The sequence below is a fragment of the Humulus lupulus genome, chromosome 9, assembly GCF_963169125.1.
Source record: "Humulus lupulus chromosome 9, drHumLupu1.1, whole genome shotgun sequence".
In the NCBI taxonomy this organism is placed as follows: Eukaryota; Viridiplantae; Streptophyta; class Magnoliopsida; order Rosales; family Cannabaceae; genus Humulus; species Humulus lupulus.
The window spans coordinates 171,955,037-171,980,583 of record NC_084801.1 but is presented as its reverse complement, the minus strand read 5'-3'; the positions used below and the strand labels follow the sequence as shown (position 1 = coordinate 171,980,583).

The 25,547-nt window shown below is 37.1% G+C and overlaps 1 protein-coding gene across 2 annotated transcripts; it reads right to left on the bottom strand.

Moving 5' to 3' along the window:
- Positions 1-13,010: 13,010 nt before the first annotated feature.
- Positions 13,011-15,612, bottom strand: LOC133801111 (uncharacterized). Of its 2 annotated transcripts, none has more exons than XM_062239255.1 (5): positions 15,462-15,612; positions 14,862-15,060; positions 14,661-14,733; positions 13,716-13,881; positions 13,011-13,285 (listed from the first exon to the last, which is right to left on the bottom strand). In XM_062239255.1, exons 2-5 carry the CDS (start codon positions 15,013-15,015, stop codon positions 13,178-13,180), a joined length of 501 nt encoding a protein of 166 aa, XP_062095239.1. In that variant the 5' UTR covers positions 15,016-15,060; positions 15,462-15,612; the 3' UTR covers positions 13,011-13,177. The 2 variants fall into 2 exon arrangements, with proteins under 2 accessions (XP_062095239.1, XP_062095240.1); XM_062239256.1 differs by having other exon boundaries at positions 14,862-15,069; positions 15,462-15,572.
- Between the last annotated feature and the right edge of the window lie 9,935 nt (positions 15,613-25,547).

The window sequence follows — 25,547 nt, the reverse complement described above, 5'->3', positions numbered from 1 at the left end:
AAACACCACTCCAGTTCAGTCTACTGAGTCTTCTTTCTTTCCTGAAGTCCCTTCTTGTGTTCCCATTTCTGATATACACATTGACCTTCCTCTTCCTCCTCAACCATGAAACACTCATACTATGGTTATCAGGTCCAAAAATGGTGTGTTTAAGCCTAAAGCTTTTCTTACTAATGCTAGTAACACTGATCTAGAACCATTAAATGTGAAGTCTTCTCTTGCTAATCCAGCGTGGCAACAAGCTATGCAAATTGAATTTCAGGCTTTACTAGACAACAATACTTGGACTCTGGTGCCATTCTCACCTGATATGACTGTTGTGAGCAACAAATGGGTGTTTCGCATCAAATATCATCCAAATGGGAGGTGGACAGGCACACGGCCTGGCTAGTTGTAAAAGGCTTTCAACAAACCCCAAGTTTGGATTTCTTTGAGACCTACAGTCCAGTTATTAAGCATTGTACCATAAGGGTAATTTTCACTCTTGTTGTTACTTATGGTTAGGACATTCCGGAAGTAGATGTGAACAATGCGTTCTTGAATGGTGATTTGCAAGAAACCGTGTTTATGCAACAACCTCCGGGCTTCATCAGTAAAGAGTTTCCTCACCATGTATGTAAGCTTAACAAAGCTCTATACGGACTCAAACAGGCCCCTAGATCCTGGTTTGACAAGCTCAAAAACTCTTTGCTCAAGTGGGGTTTCACAAATTCAAAGGCCGATATTAGTTTTTTCTTCACCATAAAACATGACAAGTTGTTAATTGTATTGGTCTATGTTGATGATATATTGTAGGATCTTGGAATTTAAATCTAGTGCATGCTTCCTATTATTTTTCCAAATACATAATAGAAACATAGAATAACATGACATACATATGAACATTAGATTCGTAAATTAACATAAATACAATGATGTCGAAACTTACGAATACACAACGGAACTAGAACAACTCCTTCCTTCAATCTCTCTAACCCTTGATTCCTATCAGTAGCAGAGTATTATCAAGAGATTGAACTAGATCAGCAACACAGTCTTTCTCACCAAGTCTTTAATCAACCTAGAACTAGTGTGGGCTGGTTCTCAACACATGAGATAGAGATCTAGAAAAGAAGAAGAGATAGTGGCTGAGAAAGGATTAGAGTGTCTAAGTCTTCACTTACCAAATGAATCAACTGAGAATGACTTATGAAAACCCTAGATATTATATTCCTTATATAGACAACTTAATGGGCTTTATTTAAATTTAAATTTTGAATTAATTAAAGTAATAAAGAAAAAGATAAAAGCCTTGGGCTCCCACAAATGGACTTGGGCCCAATACCTTTATTTTGAATTTAAATCCCAATTGGGCCTAAATTCAAAACCTTTTATTTATTTTAATTAATTAATTAAATCATTATTCAAATTAACTAATTATAATTTGAAACTTGATTTAATTTAATTTATTTATATTGACACCAATTTATCAATATTAATAAATTTACCCAAAGATTCTCTTTTATTATCTAAATCTCACATCTATATAAATTTTCCAAAATTGACCTAGTCAACTTTAAAAAATCCTAATTGGTAATTAAATCAATTAATTGAGACATTCTAGATGATTTACTCAAAGATGATGTGGGGACCATGGATCCATGAAATCAAGCTCCAATAAGTTACCGTGAATTTATTTACGAATAATTTCACTACCTTATTAATTTCACCTGACTCCACTATAGACTTGGAATTGAACTCTTGAATTCATAGAACGTATTTTCCAAACCATAAATACGTTATCCATTGTTATAACCATTACAGTTAGTCAATTGATGCGTGTCGTATGCCGTATCAAATTTAAATATATATATTTTTTTCACTTACACCAGCTACTTCAGTATAGCGGTAAATAATGGTCGAACCCACGAGGACTATGATCAAATTATTATTCAAAATAATATTAGACTGAAATTAAAAAAGGGTTTTAGTTTTAATAGTTGAAAACATAAAATGAAATAAATATCAACAATTGAATAACTAAGGATATAACGATATTAAAGAAATAGTCAAGAATTACTCTCCACCTTCAACAATTAATCTATCAACAATGATGAATAATATTCCCTATTTTCAATTAAACTATTAACCCCGCAGATAACACTTAAGCAGTCAATTATCCCAGTTTCCCTAAAATAATCAATTAAAGTTAAGCACTCTTAATTAACCATTTTTACCCCGCAATAAACTCATTAACATGCAATCTATTTAACATAGTAAAAGCATTACACTTTGTGGAAACAAGTTAATCTAGGCGACAAATTCATTAAGCATGCAATTCATTTAACCTACGTTCTATTTCTCATCACAATTAAAATACCTGTCACAATACCTTAATTGCAATTTATCACTTTACTTAGAATCCTAAACTATTAGGTGAATAGAAATCCTAAGATGATAGTAGAACAATGCAAAACCTTAATTAGTGGCCATCTAAACAAGATTTTACAAGATCCATGACATTCAAATAGAAAAATAGAAGCAATTTAATATAAGGGAATAAAAGGAATAAAATTCATCAATGCATTCAAGATCTCATGTCTAAGGTTTTGAAATAACCCTTAACTATAAAGAAAACTACTCCATAATCATATTCATAAACATAAATATTCAATGAAAATAAAAGAGTTTTGAGAAGAAAGAAAAACTAGATTGAAGAATATAGATGATGATGTTTTTTCCTCCTCCTCTGCTGCTCTAGCCTCTAAAAATCGCAATCCAAAGTTATAATAAAATTGAACCCTAATCCCTTTTATAGCCCCCCAAAAATTACATTTAAAAATTGAAATTTAAGAAAAAAATCGATCGCCGGCCGCGGCCACTAGAAAAATGTATTTTCCAGAAAATCGGGCTCCGGCCGCGGCCTGGGACATTACTGGCTGCGGCCACTACGTTCTGTCCCCCGTGTCGCGGCCTGGAATAAGGCTGGCCGCGGCCGTAGCAAGTTTTCCCTTTTTTTGGTTTTTTTTTGCTGCAGTGATCGAAAGTATTTTAAGTATAACTTCATCGATATAACTCGGAATTGGACGATGCAAAAATCTATAGAAAGCTAAGAAAAAGATCTAAAACTTTTATGTCTAGGTATATTTCCAAAACAGTATCAGAAAGTTATCAAAATTAAGTGTGAAGTGTCAGATTTGTAATTCCGAGCTTAACCATTGCTTGTCAAACATCCCAAATTCATTCACTTTCACCAAAATGTCTTGAAAATCCTAAAAACACAAAATAAACTAATTAAACATATATAAATAAATAATCAAGTGCATAATTATAGAAGAATAATGAATTAAAAATAGACAAATTCGGTACTTATCAAATTCCCCCACACTTGACATTTGCTCGTCCTCGAGCAAACAAAATAAAATCTAAACACATAAGCAAATAAAAACATAAACAATGGTTTTGTCAAAAGCGTTTGTTGTCATAAAGATTGATCAACTAAATACGTTACAAGAAAAATTTGAATTCCACATTCCTCAGAATTTCAACTCAATGTCTAGTAACGACTTAAACTCGATCTATTTATGATTATGCACAATTAAACCTACCAAAACACAATCATTTGAATCAATTTATACATGCCATAATATGTTTTAAAGTCTCTTCTATAATAATATTTTGATGAAAAACATCCACTCCATAGATATTAACCAATTGTTTTCCACTAATGTAAACACACATAATCAAGAATCAAAAGGTCTTTAAAAGCTTGTAATGTGAGGCTAAGGTTAGAGGTAGATGAAAAATAATGAATATTTAAGCTTAAATCACACCATAGCCTATAATTTTCTTTTTTCAATACTCTAGATCTTCCCACAAATTTCTCATACAATTCAAGAAAATACATAATCTTTCCATTTTTTCTTTCCACATTGATCTTACTACTTCCCCCACACTTATACTTTTGCAATACTTTTTTTTTTTTTTTTCATATTTCTCAATGCAGATTTTTTTCTGTTTTTTTTTCTTTTTCAATTCAACGCATTGGAAGAAATAGTGGATCATATTCTTTCACATTATAATCCAACAAACTAATACAACTTTACATTCTTACAATCCATAATCCAACCCACCAAATCAAACAATCATATAAAACTATGGTGTAATGGGTCACAAAAAGGATAAAAATTTTAAGCTGCAAAAGGTTTAGATATTGGCTTATAAAAGAAAAAGATTAGTCATTACGGCTCAAAAATGGGAAACTAGGATATTCAATTTCATAGGTAAGCTTGAAAGGCTCAAACAATGCAAATAACATGCCTTAATCATCTTCCTAATCATGTGTACTTAGGATTTCGCCTCAAACAATTAATCAATGGTTTCTAGAGTGGTCGAGACTATATATATAGATGATATCATGCATAAATATCTCCAAACAATAGTGAAAAAGTAAATCTAATTGAACACATTATGTTTAAAAGTTAAAGATCAAGCTTAAGTAACAACTAGACAAGAGTTAAGCACACAATTCATGCAGAATTCATCAATTTCCTAAACATATTCTTACCTCAATCAGAAGTTTTATCATTGACCGACAACTTTCGACATAACCATGCTTATAACAACCTATTTTTTTTTTTAAATGACACTATAAACAACACAAACACAAAAAACAACTAAAGAAATGACAAATAAAAATTGAACAGAAAATTTTCCCTCCCCCCACACTTAATTTATGCATTGTCCTCAAGGCATATACTAAATAAAAAAATCAATGCAAAATAAAAAGATAAAGGTAAGTAAAACTCCCGCAAGTTTGCTTTGTTTAATGTCGTTAGCTCGACTGAATGATGTGGTCATGATTGTCATGGTGGGTCATTTAACATAACCTTCTTCTTCTTGTACTTCTCAATAGAATTCAACATATCAAACTGTATAACTTCACCATTAAATTTCATTGTAAGTGCCCATACTTTGGCATCCAGCTTTGTACTCCTAATAAGTCGGAATAGGCTACCAAATTGAACCTGTACCAAAACATCTTCAACTACCCTTAGGGGATAAGCATTAGTGTGATCAGCTAATTAAATAATAACGCTAGTTTCTTTTAACAACCCTAGATTTAAAGAAGCAAAAATAGAATAAGACATAACATCAATACGTGCTCCTAAATCTATCATACAATGATCAAACCTGCTTTTATTGATAGTATATGGATTTATGAACATCCCAAGGTCTTGACACTTGGGTAGTGTTATCCCCAAAATTTGAAAATGATGATGTGGCAATAGAAATGGCAAGTGGCATGGAGTAGTTGGGTGATCTGGCTTAGCAGCAGCCCAGTGCATCAGTGAAGAGTTTGGATTGCTTGAGAGGTGGCATGTCCAAGCCAAGTGCACCCGAGGAGAGTACTTGGGCTAGGGTGTGCCCGGTCGGACTTTGGTACGGGGAGCACTCCAAAGTCATGGTCGGACCTTGGTCCGAGGAGAGCCCAAGGGCATGGTCGGACCTTGGTCCGAGGAGAGCCCAAGGTGGAGTGGTCGAACCTTGGTCCGAGGAGTAGTCCAAGATGTGGTCGGACTCTGGTCCGAAGAGAGGAGAGTGTCATGTTAGAGGAGAGATATGGCATGCTAGAGGAGAGTGCCATGTTAGGGGAGAGGAGTGCATGTCCTACCAGCATGCACATGTCCTACCAGCAAGTGTATGTCCTACCAGCACTTGCATATGTCCAGCATGCATGTGTCCGACCAGCACTTGCATGAGTGGCCAGTAGGAGATATGGATCGACCAGATAGAGGAGGACTAAGTCAAGATTCCCAGAAACGGCTTCAACAAGAACCGGTCTTGGCACACGCGGGAATATCTCATTTTTCCCACAATTTGGGGGGTTTTGTTATATTTTGAATGTTTTTTGTAATTTAAATATAATAAAATATCTCGATTCTAGGGGATATCATATCTATGATCCTAAGCCTATAAATACATGGCTTATGAGATCAGAAAGGGGGGCTCCTTCTTTTGGGACTTTTGGGAAATTTTGGGTCTGAGTTTTCTAGAGAGAGAAAGTGCTTGTATCTAGAAAAATTCTTGTATTCTTGTAATCTATACTGAAGAAACTCAGTTGGCTCAGTTCATCTGATCTTGAGTACAGATCTATAAATCACAACTCTAAGTGGATTAGGCTATTACCAACATATTGGGGCTGAACCACTATAAAAATTGCTGTGTTATTTACTTTCTGTTCAAAAACCGTCTGTGTCGTTTTATTTCTCTTGAAGGTTTTTCGTTTTTGACGTTCTCACGCCGTTGGTCAAAAACGCGGTCAACAGGTAGCAACTTCATTCGAAGAATAACAGAAACATTCTCCCCCACACTCATCTTTTTATCACCTTTCAACTTCCTTTTATTTGTGGACAACTCCTTAGGAAGCTTAGCATGTGGTGGTACTTGCTTAATGGTTGTATGGAGAGAAATATTGATTTTAAGGATCACCTTATTTTCCTCCTCATTCTTAAATTTTTTCAATCTGCTCGGAAAAGGAGGATTATGGACATAAGATCTGACAGTTGGTTTGTGTAGCATGTTCTTTGATGATGGACCAACTAACGTGAAAGTTTCAATCTCCGGTGGAGAAGATGCATCTGGGGTTGAATTGTTGACTTCTTGAGTTGGAATTAGATCAAATGTTATGTTTGGATAAGGTGGAATGTCAAGTTGTGGACCACTTTGAAGAGTTAGGGTACTATCATTCTCTATTGGATTACTCTCTAATTCTGTGGGTAATTCTCCAATATTCTTAACCTCGCGATTATTCAATGATGTAACAATTTGTCCCATAGTACTCTCCAAATTCTTGAGGGACGCTTCTGTACTCTGAAGAATAACTTGGGTCTGCACAGTTGAAGCCAGCAATATTTTTAGCATATCTGAAATTGGTGGCTCTTGATCTTGTGATATTCCTGTTGGAGATTGTTGAGGAAAAGGCCCATAAGCCTACTCTGACATCTGTTGAAGTTGGAGAGTGCTGGCATTCAATGCATTGATGAGATCTCCAATTGATGGATCTGAATATTGTGGCGTGAACTCATTATATTCTGGTTGAGAGTAGTAATTTGGCTCAACATATTGATTTCCACCACAGAAAGTATTAGGATATTCCTCCCATTGTGAATTGTAATTATTAGAATAAGGGTCATATCTATTCATTTGAGGATCATAATAGTGTTGATAGTACATTTCCATGTCTCAAACCAAGTTCAATGCAAGCCCTCAAAACATCAACCACAACTAATAGAACAAGTTAGTAAAAGGAGAAAAAAAATGAATAACAAATTAAATAAAATAGTCCCCGGCAACGGCGCCAAAAATTTGATGCGTGGTGTATCAACGATTGAATAACTAAGGATATAACGATATTAAAGAAATAGTCAAGAATTACTCTCCACCTTCAACAATCAATCTATCAACAATGATGAATAATATTCTCTATTCCCAATTAAACTATTAACTCCGCAGATAACACTTAAGCAGTCAATTATCCCAGTTTCCCTAAAATAATTAATTAAAGCTAAGCGCTCTTAATTAACCATTTTTACCCCGCAATAAACCCATTAACATGCAATCTATTTAACATAGTAAAAGCATTACACTTTGTGGAAATAGGTTAATCTAGGCAACAAATTCATTAAGCATGCAATTCATTTAACCTAGGTTCTATTTCTCATCACAATTAAAATACCTGTCACAATACCTTAATTGCAATTTATCACTTTACTTAGAATCCTAAACTATTAGGTAAATAGAAATCCTAAGATGATAGTAGAACAATGCAAAACCTTAATTAGTGGCCATCTAAACAAGATTTTACAAGATCCATGACATTCAAATAGAAAAATAGAAGCAATTTAATATAAGGGAATAAAAGGAATGAAATTCATCAATGCATTCAAGATCTCATGTCTAAGGTTTTGAAATAACCCTTAACTATAAAGAAAACTACTCCATATTCATATTCATAAACATAAATATTCAATGAAAATAAAAGAGTTTTGAGAAGAAAGAAAAACTAGATTGAAGAATATAAATGATGATGTTTTTTCCTCCTTCTCTGCTGCTCTAGCCTCTAAAAATCGCAATCCAAAGTTATAATAATAGTTAACCCTAATCCCTTTTATAGCCTCCCAAAAATTACATTTAAAAATTGAAATTTAAGAAAAAAATTGATTGCCGGCAACGACCAATGATTCTTGGTGGCCGCGGCCACTAGAAAAATGTATTTTCCAGAAAATCGGGCTGCGGCTGCGGCTTGGGACATTGCTAGCTGCGGCCACTACGTTCTGTCCCCCAGGCCGCGGCCTGGAATAAGGCTGGCCGCGACCGTAGCAAGTTTTCCCGTTTTTCGGTTTTCTTCTACTGCAGTGATCGAAAGTATTTTAAGCATAACTTCATTGATATAAATAGGAATTGGACGATTCAAAAATATATAGAAAGCTAAGAAAAAGATCTAAAACTTTTATTTCTAGGTATATTTCCAAAACAGTATCGAAAAGTTATCAAAATTAAGTGTGAAGTGTCAGACTTGTAATTCCGAGCTTAACCATTGCTTGTCAAACATCCCAAATTCATTCACTTTCACCCAAATGTCTTTAAAATCCTAAAAACACACAATAAACTAATTAAACATATATAAATAAATAATCAAGTGCATAATAATAGAAGAATAATAAATTAAAAATAGACAAATTCGGTACTTATCATCAATCCTCTATCGATGACTTACTAACAAGCTGGGTGAAAATTACCGTTTTACCCCTCATCAGTATTTTATCCTTAACTCCCACTAAATTCCTTATAAATGATATTTTTGTGAACTCAATCACAGAAATGAGATCTCAATCATTTAACGTTTTGAACAAAGCAATTAAGGAAATCATATTTTCACTTCTCATACAGAAGTTATAGATTTCATATCTATGAATAATACTCCCACTCAATTACATTACTAAATCTCCAAGATGTAAGTATGGGCTAGACCGTAGGATAAGCTGGTAACGAACAAGTCAAAAGATTTAAATAATATAATTAGCAGAATATTATCACTCATAATTAAGATCGACTTAACCTAAGGTCAACGTTGTGACATTGATTAGATTCGATAACAACGATACTTATTTATCAATCATTAAATAATATCGGTCCTAGTCCGATGTAACCAAATACATCCGATCATATCTTCTTGGTCAATGCCTTGGACAAGACATCACACTCCTAATGTGTAAGTAGATCATATCGTAGATTTCCTAATCAGTGAAAATCCAATGCACTGATCTAATTTAGGACTCATTCTTTTGAACATATAATTACAACTATAATCCACTGTGACCTATTCACTATAATTGTAACTATCCATATGTTCATGATTTTATGAATGTTTGTATTAATTGAATAAACATTTAATAAAACAAGCGAACAATGCAATTGAATAAACAAAACGATTTCTACTTCTTTTATTGATAATAATAACATGTTACATAAGAAATATGGTTTTATTAAGGGCATAAAACCCAACAGATATACTCATCACTGGTGAAGACAAAGCTCAGATTCACAGGCTCATTACTGATTTGCATTTACAGTTGCACTTAAGGTCCTTGGTTCAGTGCAATACTTCTTGGGCTTTGAGGTTTTTCGAGACTCATCTGGTTTATATCTCAGTCAAAGAAAGTATATTAAAGATTTATTGCATAAGGTCAATCTCTCATATGCTAAGCCTCAGCCTACTCCCATGTGCTCCTAGTCCAAATTATCGCTCAACTCTGACACTCATCTAGCTGATCCTAAGATGTATCATAGTGTCATTGGGGCATTTCAGTACCTTACCATGACCAGATCTGATAAAGCTTTTGCTATAAATCATTTAAGTCAATTTCTCAGGGCTCCCACAACTACTCACTGGGCTGCCTGCAAAAGGATCCTTCGATATCTGGTTGGTACTCAAGAACTTGGTCTTTGCTTCAAACCTTCCACTCATCTTGATCTCCAAGGCTTCACTGATGCTGACTGGGTAGGATGCCTTGATGATCGTTGATCTACTTCGGGCTACTGAGTGTTTCTTGGTGGAAATTTAATTAGTTGGTGTTCAAAGAAACAATAAGTTGTATCCAGATCAAGTATTGAAGCAGAGTACAGGTCCTTGACCTTGGCAACAACCGAGTTGATTTGGCTACAATCACTACTATATGAGCTTGAGGTTCGATTGTTTCAGTGTCCTATACTATGGTGTGACAATTTAGAAGCTGGTTCTTTGGCTTCAAATCCGGTCTTTCATGCCCGTACGTAACACATAGAAATCGACCTTCATTTTGTACGTGATCGTGTTATAGCCAATTACTTGGATGTTAGATATGTTGACTCATCTTAGACGTCTTCACAAAGCCTTTGCCTATTCCACAGTTCAATTTTCTTAGTTCCAAGTTGACACTTAGTGCTTCATTGTGTCACTTGAGGGAGCACACTGTATATGATGAGCTAGACAACACTTGATCATTTAGTGTAAATCTGTTTTGTAACAGAATTCAGTTCAACTGCTGTCTCAACGTGATAAGGTTGAGCTCTTCATTTTTACAAATCTTTTTTACATTCTTCTCTGATTTCAATTTTTTCTTTTTCTCTCAAGTGTTCAAACCCTTGCACTTGATCATCAAAGACAGAAGAAATTGATCGAATATATGCATGTATTTTTTGAATACATGAGTAAATGATTCAATGAGAACAAAGATTTTACTTTGGTAGTTGAGCTGGTAGAAAGATATACTGACAATTAAGTGAAAAAAATATTTATGAAATTAATATTATTTGGGAGGCAGTTTTGTTTGAATGATTGGATTTATCTGTTGAAGTTCCACATATAATCAATAATTAATTATTCAAGAAAATACTTTACTTCTAAAAACTCTTACAAAAATAGTTATAGTTACAAAACTGAAGCTAAATTTACAAATTATTTATTTTAACAATAATAATAATATAACATTAAAACTCTCTAAATATGTTTTTTCTAATAATAATACTAAACTATAGAATGAATAAGTACTTTCGTACCAAAGCCATGCGTTTTTTTTTATATACATTTTTCAATCATGTTTTTTTGTCCAATTAACTGTTTGGATCTTGTGTTTTGACAAATGATTTTTTGGATCTTGTGTTTTGTAAAATGATTCAAATAGAATCCTAAACTTGATTTTAGTAAAAATTTTCTGAGCTAAAATTATAAATAATTCAACAAGCTAACAATTTAAAACAAAAACAATTTTTTTTTTGCCTAACAACTGTATTGTAATATTCAATTTTTTCTTCATCAAAATTGAGTTTATGAGTCTATTTGAACTATTTTACAAAACACATGATCCAAAAAGAATTTGTCAAAATACAGAGTCCAAACATTTGATAGAACAAAATACAGGTTCCAAAAATATATAATTTTTTTTAATTGTAAATTAAATAATAAAACTAAAAATTCCTGAGTCAGCCTATTCCAAGTATTCTCTAATTTACACTTCACTGAATATAACTTAATTAACTACCTTTCTCTTACTATATATCACTCTGATTTTAACTTCTTCTTTTCGAAGTCTCTCTCATTTCTTCTTCTTGTTGATATCAACAATGGCAAACCAAGTTTCGTTACTGGTGAAATCGGTGGAATCAATTGCAAGTGAATTGACTAACTCTATTCAAACCATGGACACCATGATTCAAGAGCTCAATTACCTGACCCTGACTGATGGTGATCAGTATCATAAAGATCAAGAACGTGTCAAAAGAAGTTTTAATCAGTTACTAACTGAGTGCTTTTCTTCATATCCTGGAAATGGCAACAATGACTCCAAGTTTGAGATTTCACAGAAACTGAAGTCAAACAATGCCATTCTCTTCGATTTGATGTTCGAATTAAAAAGGTTGAAGGAAGAAGAAGAGTGCTTGAAGAAGAAGCTGACCACTTTGTTGGAAAAGAAAAAGAAATTCCAAGAAGATAGTGATACTGATACTGATACTGATGAAGAGGATGAGGATTTTTGCTCTGACTTATCTGTTAAGTTGCTTTATAATCAATAATTATTCAAGAAAAAACTGTACTATATATATATTTATATCATTTCTTCTAATTATTCATCTTGATATCGACAATGGCAAACAAAGTTTCGGTTTTGGTGGGATCAATAGCAAGCGAATTAGCTGACTCCATTCAAAACATTGACGGTATGATTAAAGAGCTGAAGTGCCTAAATGGTGATGATTATCACAAGGATCAAGAACTTGTCAAAAGACAGTTTTATTAATTACTAACTGAGTGCTTTTCTTCATATCTTAGGAACAATGACTCCAAGTTAAAGATTTCAGAGAAACGCAAGTTAAACAAGTCAATTCTTCTTCGTTTGAAGTTAAATTCGAAAGGTTGAAGGGAGAAAAGAGGACTTGAAGTGGAAGTTGAGCGCTTTGGGATCCAACTTCCAGGTTTGGATTGAAACATTGTTCGGATAAAGAACTCACTAGAATCAGTTGGCGTACCAAGGAGTGAAAGAAGAAGAGGATTTGAGCAAGATGACTATGATCAATGGAAGTTTGTTGTGCTGTGAGGAGAGTAGTGAGTATAATATAGGTAGCATTGTGGTGAGTGTGAGAAGTATCTGATTTTGTATATTGAGCTTTGCTCTTCCTGTATAGACTATCTCAATAATAATCCCACCATTGCATTTCACTCTTACTTACCTGTTTACATAGCTCTAGTCTTTCTATCTCACAACCAACCAATGAATGAGAACACTGGTGATGATGATGATCATTAATTACATGGCGAAATCCAATCTTTTTAATAAAAAATTGTTACAAATTACCATTCTTTAATTATATTTTTCGATAATTTTCTTATATAGAGCAAAACCATTCTTCTTAGTTTCCAAATACCAAAACCCGGTCAATGATTCTGATACAAAGCAAACCATATGCTTGCTTGATACTAAATCCTTAAGATGTGAGAAGAAAAAAGGAAAATGTTTTAACTTTGCATAAATAAATGATTCAACAAAAGAATTGGAACTCAGCCAAAACATGTATGAGGTGTAAGGAATCTCAATAATGGTAAAATTTATTTCCCATGCAAAAAAAAATGGGACCTTAACTGAAAAATAAAAAAATCCGGCTAGGACGAAGAAAGTCTCCCTTCAGGCAATCTTCTCTCCACAGCACCTAGTCTCTGAGGAGGCCACACAATGTGGGTCACCCTTCCTTGTACTAAACCTAGAGGAACCTGTCAACCACAGTTGGTTCTGGTTTAGCACAGTTTTTATAAAGGTGCATTCACAAGAATATAATGCAATTAAGTCAGTTGAAAGATTAACTATTTGCAAGGCTTTTCAAAAAGTCCAAAATGTAGCTTTTGCAGCCTAGTTTGTCTTTTGATTGCCATAGCATTAAAATTGTGAAAAAGATAAAGGATGTGCCTAAAAGTATGCCTGAATTGCAACAAAATTTAAAACTTAATGGCAAATATTAAATTATAACAAACTTTATGCCAAGCTCCATTCAATACTGTTTAGCTACTAACATAAAAGAGCATAGTGTGTGCTACCGTATAATTCACAGGATTTTCATGTGAAATTTTCAAGACATAAGAAGATAATAAGAGAAACTATGCTTTTGTTAAAGTGTCTCTTCATTGAGTAGTAAAATCAACTTACCGGGCCAAAATAATTTGAATCCATGCTGGAACCAGAATTGTCTCCCTCAACCCAACAATGTCCTTGTGGAATTTTGATGACATCTGAAGAATGACGAATCCCAACCCAATCACCAGGCAAGCCAATTATTCTCTTTATGTGCCTCTCCTTGTGACTCTGTGGTGAACTGCAGATGTTGCAACTATATTAGTATTGTTTTTCAACATCGCAATCTTGGTGTCAATAGAGCGTGAATACAAGCTTAAGTCAATAATATTTTTTTTTAAAAAAAAGCCAAAGTTTAAATTTGATCAGTTCTTAACTATCTGATTCAAAAAGAAAAAAGAGCAAGTTGGAGCACCATTAGTCCATCAAATATGCAGGGTTGTATTGTACTTTAAGCTGAAATTGAAAAGGCACATGCAAAATAAAACCCTCTTCCTTTCATTCATTCATTCCTTCTCACAATAGTCTTTTGGATCATTAGAAGTGAACTTTAAAGCCTAAATTACCTTCACCCTTATATATCCAAGACAAGACCAAGAGAAGGATGGTTCACTCAATGCCCCACTGGTAACAACAACATAAGAGGCTTCTATAATGGAAGGGAAACAATATGAAAAAGGGCAACCTCCCACAACCACATACAAGGCTGCATTGCTTGCAGCTTAGAAAACTACCCACCAATGTAACATGAATTCCAATTAGGTCATTCCTAAGTAATATTGCAACAGGGGTTACTGGATTGCTACAATTTATTCTTTGTTTTACTGGTGAACAGTTTCCTTGAGCCCCTAAAAAAGATATGATGCCGCCATTATCTTAAAATGTCTCATAAATAGTTCATTATGCTTGGTAATAAAATGGAAGGAATTAGTCATACTTGAATGAATACTACAAGTTTTGACATTCAAAAGATGATTAATCTGACAGAATTGATATCCAAACAGAAATACAGAAAATTACCTGAAAACAACTACATCACCATGTGAAAATTTGTACCTCTCGAGACAAAACTTCTCCACCAAAACATAGTCATCTGCAATCAAATCCGTAATCAGGCAACAAAATACACTATAAAAAAAATCTACAATCAGGCAGCCAAATCTGTGAATGGAAAGCATTATTTAAACATTCTGAAATAATTCACAAGTTTCCTTTTCATACCCAGCAAAGTACCAGAGCTGGGGTTAAATGTGGGAGACATAGAAGCACCCCGAACCGCAGCAACACTTGCATATCTATCAGAAATGGTGAGTCCTATGAGCCCAAATGTGAACATCCTCTTGGAATAATTCCACAAAATATTCTGAGTTCCCATGTCTATGTTTTCTCACAGTTGCATACAGATGCAAAACAGAATCATCTGAATAAACTATCAGTAAGTTACTAAGTATAAGCCTCTCTATTCATCAAAGTAAAAACACCCCAATTCAAAATTAGCATTAAATGAGTACCCCAACTATCTTGAACTACAAAAAAAATCAAAATCTAAGAATTTACTCCCCTTTGAAATATATTAAGGAAAGAAAAAACTGAAGCAATGCGAAAAGGAAATAAGGAAAAGAAAAAACATAAACAGCGGAACATAATTAATTGACAAGAAATTCATGAAAGATATTAATCAAAGGCCGTTCATATACTAGTTTCTCCCAGACAAATAATCAAACACATTGTAAACAAAAAACTTTTATACAGTGCTACCGAATTGTTAAGGAGAAACTAGAGTGAAGTGAACTAAGTAAATCGTAAATTGAATAATCTTACTCGAATTGAAGAAGAAGAAGAATGAGACTGACTCTAAGTATAATCAAGAAGCGAAAAATTTACAAGTGAGAGAAAAAGACTCGCCGGAGTTATGAAATGAACCGGTAATCATTTCGGTTAGCTTCGTTTAAATATATGACACTTCTTGACCCAACAAGAAAATTTAGTCTCTTACCAAAATGCCCTCAAACTCATTTAATAGAGTTGGGATTTTGTTTAGTTTTTTTTTTTTTAATTTTATTGTAGGGATAGAGTTAAGAAAAATTTAGTTCCCTTTGAAAAAAAAAAAGAAGTTAGGTATTATGTACAAGTAAAAAAAAAAAAGAAAAAGCTTCTCATTCAACTTAAATAGATATTACGAACTGAGTTAGCATAATATAATGTATAAACTGAGATTTTACTTGTCCGAAAATAATTACAAAGTCTAATAAAAATTACACTTGCATTGTGCTAGAGCTGTAAATATGGGTCAGACTTTCTAGCACGGCACGAGCCCGAGAGGCACAAGTACGACACAATATGAAAAAATATAGGTTTGGGTTAGGCACGACAAGAATTGAAAATTAGCACGGCACGACATGGGCCTGAGCACGACACGACACGACAAGCCTGAAGGCACGACATGAAAGCACGAACAAACTAGCTCAAAAGTACGACACGATAAAAAGCCCAATATTTTGACATTAATAATAATAATTGTTATACCCAAAAATTGGAGATCAATAACGTGGCAATAGAGGTGACAAATGACAGTACATGGTCCGTAAAAGACACATTAAATAGTCAATAAATACATTGACTTCTCAGAGTTGTGATAAAGTGACCCGGTAGACTGACGAAGAATTTGGACTGCTTGAAAGATGCCATAACCAAGCCAAGTGCACCTTGGTCCTAGGAGGCTAAGGAGAATGCATCCTAGGAGAGCTAAGGAGAGTGCATCCTAGGAGGCTAAGGAGAATGCATCCTAGTAGAGCTAAGGAGAGTGCATCCTAGGAGAGCTAAGGAGAGTGCATCCCAGGAGAACCCAAGAGAGTGGTCCTAGGAGACCCCAAGGATGTGGTCCGAAGAGAGACCAAGGGACCTTGGATCGAGGAGAAGTCCAAGGAGATTGCCTCGGACCACCTTGGTCCGAGGAGAGCCATGCATGCATAACCTTGAGCTAAGGAAAGCCTAGAGGAGTGCATGTCCTACCACCATGCATGTCCTACCACCATGCACGTCCGACCAACAAATGTTTGTCCTACCACCATGCACATGTTCGACCAGCACTTGCATGGGTGGTCAGTAGGAGGTGGATCAACTAGCTAGAGGAGACTAAGTCAAGATCCCCAGAGACAACTCCAACAAGATATGCGAGAATCTCTCATTCTTCCACAAATGGGGGGTTTGTTACATTTTGAATTTTGAATGTTTCTTTGTAATTTAAATGTAATAAATATAATAAAATATCCCGATTCTAAGAGATATCAGTTGTATGACCCTAAGCCTATAAATAGAGGGCTGATGGGATGAGAGAGGGGTTTCTTCTGCTTCTTCTTTCTAGAGAGAGAAATTTGGGTCTGAGTATTCTAGAGAGAGAAAGTGCTGGCAAAGAGAGAATTCTTGTATTTTCGCAATCTGTACTGAAGAAACTCTGTTGGCTCAGTCCATCTGATCTTGAGTACGGATCTATTAATCACAACTCTAAGTGGATTAGGCTATTACCGACAATCGGGGCTGAACCACTATAAAAATCTCCAGTATTCTTTATTTTCTTTATTAAACCGTCTGTGTCGTTTAAATTCTCTTGAAGGCTTGTCGTATTTGACGTTCTCACGTCGTTGGCTAAAAACGCAGTCAACAATAATAATAAATTTTTATTTGTCAATTATCTATAAATTAAAATGATAATAAAAATCTATTATTTTTCTCAATGTTTATAATTTTATAATTATATTAATTTATTTTAAGATTTATGAGTAAATTTTTTTAGCATTTATTAGTAGGTATTCAAATTCTAATAATTATTTTTGATATAATTTTGTGTAAAGTATTGTTGAAAAGTATATAAAAATGTTACACCCAAATTTTGATAATAGAAATTTTTGATCTCGAAAGTCAGGCTTGTAAAGTGTAAGCTCGAAATATGCAAACTGCCCATGAGATCAGCATTAATGAGAATCTAGTTTGACAGTTTCCTTCAATATTAAAACGACGACGTCGTAATTGGTAAGCTCGGAACCACGTAATCTCGAAAGTGTTTCGAGGTTACGAGAAAAGCTCGAAGCTACAGTGACAAGGGTTCAACACTTGTTACATTTTCCTGGTCTATTTGTATTAGCATCAGTCAAATAGGTATGGGCCTGGGCATTGCAAGTAGGGCTGACAATTCGTGTAAACGTGTCAGATTTGTGTCGACACGATTATGACACGACACGATTAAGGTAAACACGAACACGACACGATTATTAAACGGGTCAACACGACACGAACACGATAACACGATTATGACACGATTAATCATAACTATACGAAAAAAATCATAAAACCTATGTAAAGTATTCGTGTTATCGTGTCTGACACGACACGATTATTAAATGGGTTAACACGATTATGACACGACACGATTAAGGTAAACACGAACACGACACAATTATTAAACGTGTCAAAAACTCAAAATCAAACACGAACACGACACGATTATTAAATGTGTCGTGTTCGTGTTTACCTTAATCGTGTCGTGTCGTGTCGTGACCCAAATTTCCACCCCTAATTGCAAGCTCGGAGGAGACGACCTCGATAAAGTTACTTAATAAGACCGAGGGAAGCCGAGATAGCAAGCTCGTTATGATTTGCCGATCCCGAAGATATGTAAGTCGAACGTTCGAGATCGATAGCCAAATGTGGACGCGGTTACTGTTTAAGAATCCCAATATTTACGGGTTTGGTTGTAATCTGTTAATAAATCCCTTATATCAGGGGATTTATATGCGTATTATATATTTATATACATTTAATTGTATTTATATTGAGATTCTTGAATCACGACTCCCCAAAATGTGAGGGGAGATATTTTGTAAACCAATCTATAAATAGATTGGAGAAATTCATTTATAGATACATTGAAAGGGGGGACTAGGAATACTCTGCCGAATTGTTTCCAAAAAGCCTTGAGAAACATCCACAGTTGGATAACATTGACTCGTGGACTAGGCTTTTAACTGCTGAACCACGTAAAAAATCGTGTTTTTCTGTCATTTGTTTTTTTGATTCTGTGTTTAGTGCTCTTCATTTCTAAGTTGACGAAAAATGGGGTCAACAGTTTGGTGCTTTCATTGAGAGCCATTAAACAAGACGTTAGCCTGTTTAATCAGAAAACCTCCCGAGTTATCAATGGCCGCCGCAAAAAATCCCAGCACTGGTGGGCGACCATTTCCCCAAATACCAGAGGAACAAACTCCTCGCACCGAAGACTTTCCATGACGACCTGGAAAGCAACCCATGGCTGACCCAGGCCCTGAAGAGTGGAGTGATTCATCCAATTCTCAGGGGTCACCTGCTCCCACACCTGATGAAGATCTATACTACAATCCTGAAAGATATGTTCCTATCGTGGAACTTGAAAATCGCCAACTACGCAAACAGTTGGCAGAGGCGACAAGGTATAATGAGGAATTAGCCAGGCAGACTGCTGAAGCCCAGGCACCTCCCCGGAGGCCGAGAGGACATCCTCGAGGGAGCACGACCGCTAGGAGGGCAGAACAAGCATCGCAGCAGCATCAGCCAAGACCCCGGAGGAACACCCGGGCTGAGGCCACTGACAACCCAACTGTAGAGGTGTCAACAGGGATGTGTAATAACTGAGCTCCTCCAGTAGCTCAGAACTCGAATCTCGAGGCTGCAAGAAACAACCCGGAACCTGTCTGGGCAAGCTCTGGGCCGTCTAGGACCAACAACAGGAGACAAACACCGTCACCTATAAGGCATCCACCGTTACCAATAAGGCACCCCTCACCAGTCCGAGAGGTCCCACGACCTGCACCACGGAGACTGTCTCGCAGTGGTAGTCGGGATGGAAACCGACAGGCCAGGACTGGACAAGGAAATGAAAGGGAGGCTACCCGAGAGCACAAAGCTCCTCAACCTTCGGGGAGCCAAATGTGAAGGTCACAATCTACTGGGGTAAGGAGACCAGCAGAGGACCCACCTCGTAATCATTGAGCCTCATAGCCAGAAAGGGCCGCAAGCTTTGCAAGCAGGAGCTCAGATTACACTCTCTCCGTGAGCATTTATAATACTGAGCCTAGACATACAAGAAATCGGGGGAATCATCCTGATTTGCAGGATCACCTGAACCATAACCGGGAACGAGATAATCCCCCGAACCTTGATTTGCGAGACCATCTGAACGGTCGTAAACAGTCGACATATAACCCTATATGTCGAGACAAGGGACTGGAGTTGTAATTAATGATAACCAGCTCCCTTAAGCTCAAGCTCAAGCTCGACCCCCAGTGTTCTGGTCCAGGAAAGGATAGATCAGTTGGAAAGGGCATTCAGACTCCTGCAAGACGAGCAGAGTAAAGATAAGGCTGAAGAGTCCGATGAAGAGCTTGAGCCTTTTGCCTCACATATTTCTAACACCCCATTTCCACAAGGATTTAGAATACCTCACATAGCACCATTCGATGGAAACTCAGACTCGTACAATCATCTAAGCCCCTTTAATACCATCATGCGAGCTAGCAATATTGGCTACGAGCTCAGATGTATGCTGTTTCCAACTACTCTTACGGGACCAGCAAAAAACTAGTTTGAAAAGTTTCAAAGACATTCGATCTCGTCCTGGGATCAATTAGCAAGAGAATTTAAAAAGCAATTTGAGGCTATGGTTGGTGTCAGGCCCGAAGCCTCAGCCCTGACCAATGTTAGACAACAAGAGGATGAGTCCTAAAGAGTTACCTTACAAGGTTTAACATAGAAGTAACTCGAGCCCAAAATGTTGATGATAGTGGCCACTTGATGGCCATTAGAGCTGGTATTTTACCAGGGAGTCCCCTTTGGGAAGATTTTCAGAGAAAACCCATTAGGTCACTAACCGAGTTCAATCGAAGTGCTTAGAGGTTTGTCAATGTAAAAGAGGCAAGATCAGCATTAAACCTGACCTCTCAGCCCATAACTACAACGACAAATGTTAAATCTGCCTCGAACTCGGCGGCCCCATCAACTTCGAAACCCTCCTGGGATAACCCTTCTAAAAGAAAGAAGAATGAAGGGAATAACCCCGATGCTGATGGAGGGAAGAAGAAAAAGGGAGATAAATACTTCTCCGTTTACACAGTGTATTCCGAGCTCAACGAGACTCGGGAAAACATATTCATAGCCAATGAAAGTTAGGTCCTGTTCAGACGACCTGATCCCATGCGGAATCAGAAGGCGAAAAGGGACTCAAAATAAATATTGTAGATTCCACGACATCGGACACACAACCGATGAATGTTGACAATTGAAGGACAAGATCGAAGGCTTGATCTCGAGGGGATATCTCGGACAATATGTTAGAAATTGAAATTCCAATCAAGCCTCAACAAGTTAAAGGGCAGCAGTTGCATAACCTGCCCAAAATAATAACTCCCGAGTATGTAGTAACCATCTCGGGGGGACCTCATATTGCAGGTTCAGGCAAGAATGCCCAAAAGAGATATGTAAACAAACTCAAAACTGGAGATGGTTCTCCTTACGAACCCGAACCACAAGCTCCAAAGCAGCAGGGAGTTGAGACTCAGCCCATTACATTTACTGAAGAAGACACGTCACACGTCCAATTTCCTCACAACAACTCCTTAGTCATTACTCTCCAGCTCGCGAACAAGAAGGTACACCGAGTCTTGATTGATAACGGAAGCTCAGTGAATATAATTTACAAAGCCACTCTAGAAAAGATGGGACTCGCGCTTCGCGATTTGAAAGCGTGTGCAACAACGTTGTACGATTTTCAGGAGAAGAGATTGCCTGTACAGGATCCATTGAACTCCTCGTGACCTTGGGAGACTATCCAGTCTCGGTAACTAAGATGATGGAGTTCGTGATAGTGGACACCCCGTCGGCCTACAACATACTGCTCGGAAGACCAGCCCTGATTGGGCTGGAGGCAGTATCATCTGTCAGGCACCTGGCCATCAAGTTCCCGACTTCTAGTAGCATCAGGACGATGAAGGGAGACCAGCTCGCAGGAAGGGAGTGCTACAACATTTCCATGAGAGGAAAAAATCAAACAAGTGCACAGACACTTATAGTTGTTCAGGAAACGGATGGACCCATCTTTGAGATAGATGAGGAGATTGACCCCAGAGTGGAAGAAAGGGCCGATCTCGAACCTCTCGAAGAGCTCGAGGAAATGACACTCGAAGAAATGGATGCCACAAAGGTGGGTAAGAATCTTTCTGACAAGGCAAAATAACAATTAATTTGCTTCCTGAAAGAAAACTAGGACGTGTTCGCATGGTCACATTCGGACATGGTAGGAATCAGTACAAATGTCATAAGCCATGCACTAAACATTGACAAGAGCTTCCCCTCAAAGCAGCAAAAACGAAGGCTCTTGGACGATGACAGAAAGATGGCCCTCAAAGAAGAAGTCGATAGGTTAAAAGCAAATCGATTCATACGAGATGCCTTTTATTTGGATCGGATCGCCAATCCAGTGTTAGTCCCAAAACCCAACAGCAAAAGGCGAACCTGTGTCGACTACTCAAATCTTAATAAGGCATGCCCTAAAGACTGTTTCCCCTTACCTCAGATAGATCAGCTCGTAGACGCCACTGCAGGTCACGACATCATATCATTCATGGACGCGTATTTTGGATATAACCAGATTGCCATGCATACGTCGGACTAAGAACATACGAGCTTCGTAACCGATAAAGGGTTCTACTGCTACAACATCATGCCTTTTGGGCTAAAAAATGCTGGAGCCACATACCAAAGGCTGGTAAATAGGATGTTTGCTAAACAGATAGGAAATAACATGGAAGTTTATGTGGAAGATATGTTAGTCAAATCTAAACATAACGATAACCACGTGGATGATCTCGCTGAGCGTTTTACTGTACTTCGGAAATATAACATGAAACTTAACCCAAAAAAGTGCTCATTTGGAGTGTCTTCGGGAAAGTTCATTGGATTTATAGTAAATGCACAGGGAATAGAGGTTAATCCAGACAAGATTAAGGCATTAATCGATATTCCCTCACCTCAAAAACATAAGGATGTCTAGAGCCTAACTGGATGAATGGTGACTTTAAGTATGTTTATCTCGAAATCTACGGATTGGTGCCTTCCATTCTTTAATCTTTTGAGAGGGGGCAAAAAATTTGAGTGGGCAGAGGAGTGCGAGCTCGCGTTTCAGAATCTTAAGAAACACCTCGTCAAACCACCAATCTTGTCCAAACCGATCACATGAGAGGTTTTGTATATATACCTTGCTACAACTGAGCACGCCATTAGTGCGGTACTAGTGTGAGAATAGGAAAAAAATACAAAAAACCTGTTTACTACGTCAGCAAAAGGTTACTGGGGGCAGAATTGAGATACCCATTAATGGAAAAATTGGCTCTAAGCCTGATACACGCAACTCGAAAGCTCTGACCTTACTTCCAAGCACACCCTATTCACGTGCTGACCGACTAGCCATTGCGACAAGTTTTGTCCAAGCCAGAAGCGTCCGGAAGATTATTTAAGTGGGATGTCGAGCTAAGGCAATTTGAGATCACATACCACCCAAGAACAACTATCAAAGGACAGGCCCTGGCGGATTTCATTGTCGAATGTACTGGGATCTCAAACGACGAATTGTAACCCTAGCCCACGAGCTGTGGAAACTTTATGTCGACGGATCCTCTAATGAAAATGAATCGGGAGCATGTGTCATATTAATTACCCCAGCGGGAAACCGATTCCAATCGGCCTTGAGGTTCGGCTTCGAAGCGTCAAACAACGAAGCTGAATATGAGGCATTACTAGCAGGACTTCAAATAGCCAGAGAGCTCAAAGCAAAGGCTATACATTGCTATAGTGACTCGCAGCTAGTGGTTAACTAAGTTTTGGCTGAATATCAGGCTCGAGGCATACAAATGGTTGCGTACCTAGAAAAAGCGAAAGCTGCACTCGGACAGTTTGAATTCTACACTGTGAAGCAGGTCCCCTGAGAACAAAAGTTAAATGCAGACGCATTGGCCAGGCTCGCCACAACTAACGAGGCCGATACACTAAATGTGGTCCCAGTGGAGTTTCTTTCGACCCCGAGTATTAACGAGACTAATGAAGAAGATGAATGCATGATTGATTCGCAACCAACCTAGATGACCCTAATAGTTGACTACCTCGAAACCGGAAATCTCCCAACAGATCGGAACGAGGCTATAAAGTTGATCTATCAGATCCCAAGATACACTATTGTGGAAGGAAGGTTGTATAGAAGAGGGTACTCTACGCCATTACTTCGAAGTGTCACTCCACCCAAGGCAAAGAAAATTTTGGAAGAAATCTATTAAGGATTTTGTGGAGACCACACTGGGGGACATAGTCTATCCAAAAAGGTGATAAGACAGGGGTATTTCTGGCTCACAGTCAAGGCAGACCCGTTTGAATATGTCAAACGATGTGATAAATGTCAATAGTTTGCCTCAGTTCCATCAGCTCCACCAACCGAACTCAACATGATGAGCTCCCCATGGCCATTTGCAGTTTAGGGAGTTGACCTCATAGGTTCATTGCCAATTGGAAAGGGTGGAGTAAGGTACGCTGTGGTCGCCATCAACTATTTCACAAAATGGACCGAAGCTGAACCATTGGCCACTATTACCTCAAAAAAAGTCTTAGACTTTGTTGTAAAAAATATCGTCTGTTGATTTGGGATGCCTAGAAAAATAGTATCAGACAATGGAACCTAGTTCGACAGTGATCTTTTTACCCATTTCTGTGAGAAAAATGGGATAATAAAAATTTTCTCCTCTGTGGCCCATCCCCAGTCAAATGGACAGGTCGAAGGAGTCTATAAAACCTTAAAGAGCTCCATAAAGAAAATGTTAGAGGAGGCAAATGGGAAGTGGCCTGAAGAGTTGACTCAAGTCTTGTGGGCTTATTGAACCACAACACAGACTTCAACGAGACATACTCCCTTCTCCCTAGCTTATGGATGCAAGACCATGTTGCCTATTAAGGTCGAAATCCCTACAATATGGAGCCTTGCATACAATCAGACCTCGAACCAATCCCAGCTCGAAGAATGTTTAGACCTTATTGAAGAAAGATGAGATGAAGCGCAATTCAAAAATGCTGCATACTAGCAACGCGCTACTAGATACTTCAACAAGAGGGTTCGAGATAGAAAGTTCGGGTTGGGAGATCTGGTGCTAAGGCCTGTATTTTTAGCTACACGGGACCCGTCCGCCGAGGTACTTGGACATAATTGGGAAGAACCTTACTAGATCGAGTCTATCATTCGACCTGGAGTGTACAAACTGGCACGATTAAACAGAGAGTTGGTTCCACGAGCTTGGAATGGCAAACATCTACGACCTTATTATCAATAATGTAGGAATGATGTTTTCATTGTAACCAAGCATGTTTGTTTTTTCTGCTTTTTATAAATAAAATCCTAAGTTTTGTTCTCTTTTAATGTTGTATTTTTTCAAACCATCTTAATTTAATAACCTATGATCACACTCGTAGGATATTAAGGGGGTCATAAGTGGTATATGATCATATGATCATACTATAGGTTTGAAAAAATAAATAACACGAGCTAAAACTGTCTGGATGTCAACCCGACATTAAAATTTTCAAGTGTATGGATCACTAACCAAACACGAGCTAAGTTAGTTTGGAACAAACCAACCTAATCGATAGTAAAAAAGTTGGGATTTAAGATAAACCAACTACGAACTAAGTCGATTCCAAGGCGGGAGAGTTTTGCAAATAAGTCTCGACCTCGTAACCCCGAGGACATACTCGAGGATGAGAAAAAGGGACTAGGAAAGCAAGATATAACTAAACTACTAAAATTACATACCAATTAAGTACTTTCGAGTACATGGTGAAAGTAAG

Excerpts from the sequence above, each read along its gene's own strand:
- LOC133801111 (XM_062239255.1), bottom strand. The coding sequence starts at position 15,015 with ATGGGAACTCAGAATATTTTGTGGAATTATTCCAAGAGGATGTTCACA. Across the intron at positions 13,882-14,660 it reads GGTGATGTAGTTGTTTTCAG|TTCACCACAGAGTCACAAGG; the intron begins GTAATTTTCTGT and ends CAACATCTGCAG. Across the intron at positions 13,286-13,715 it reads ATTCAAATTATTTTGGCCCG|GTTCCTCTAGGTTTAGTACA; the intron begins GTAAGTTGATTT and ends TGTGGTTGACAG.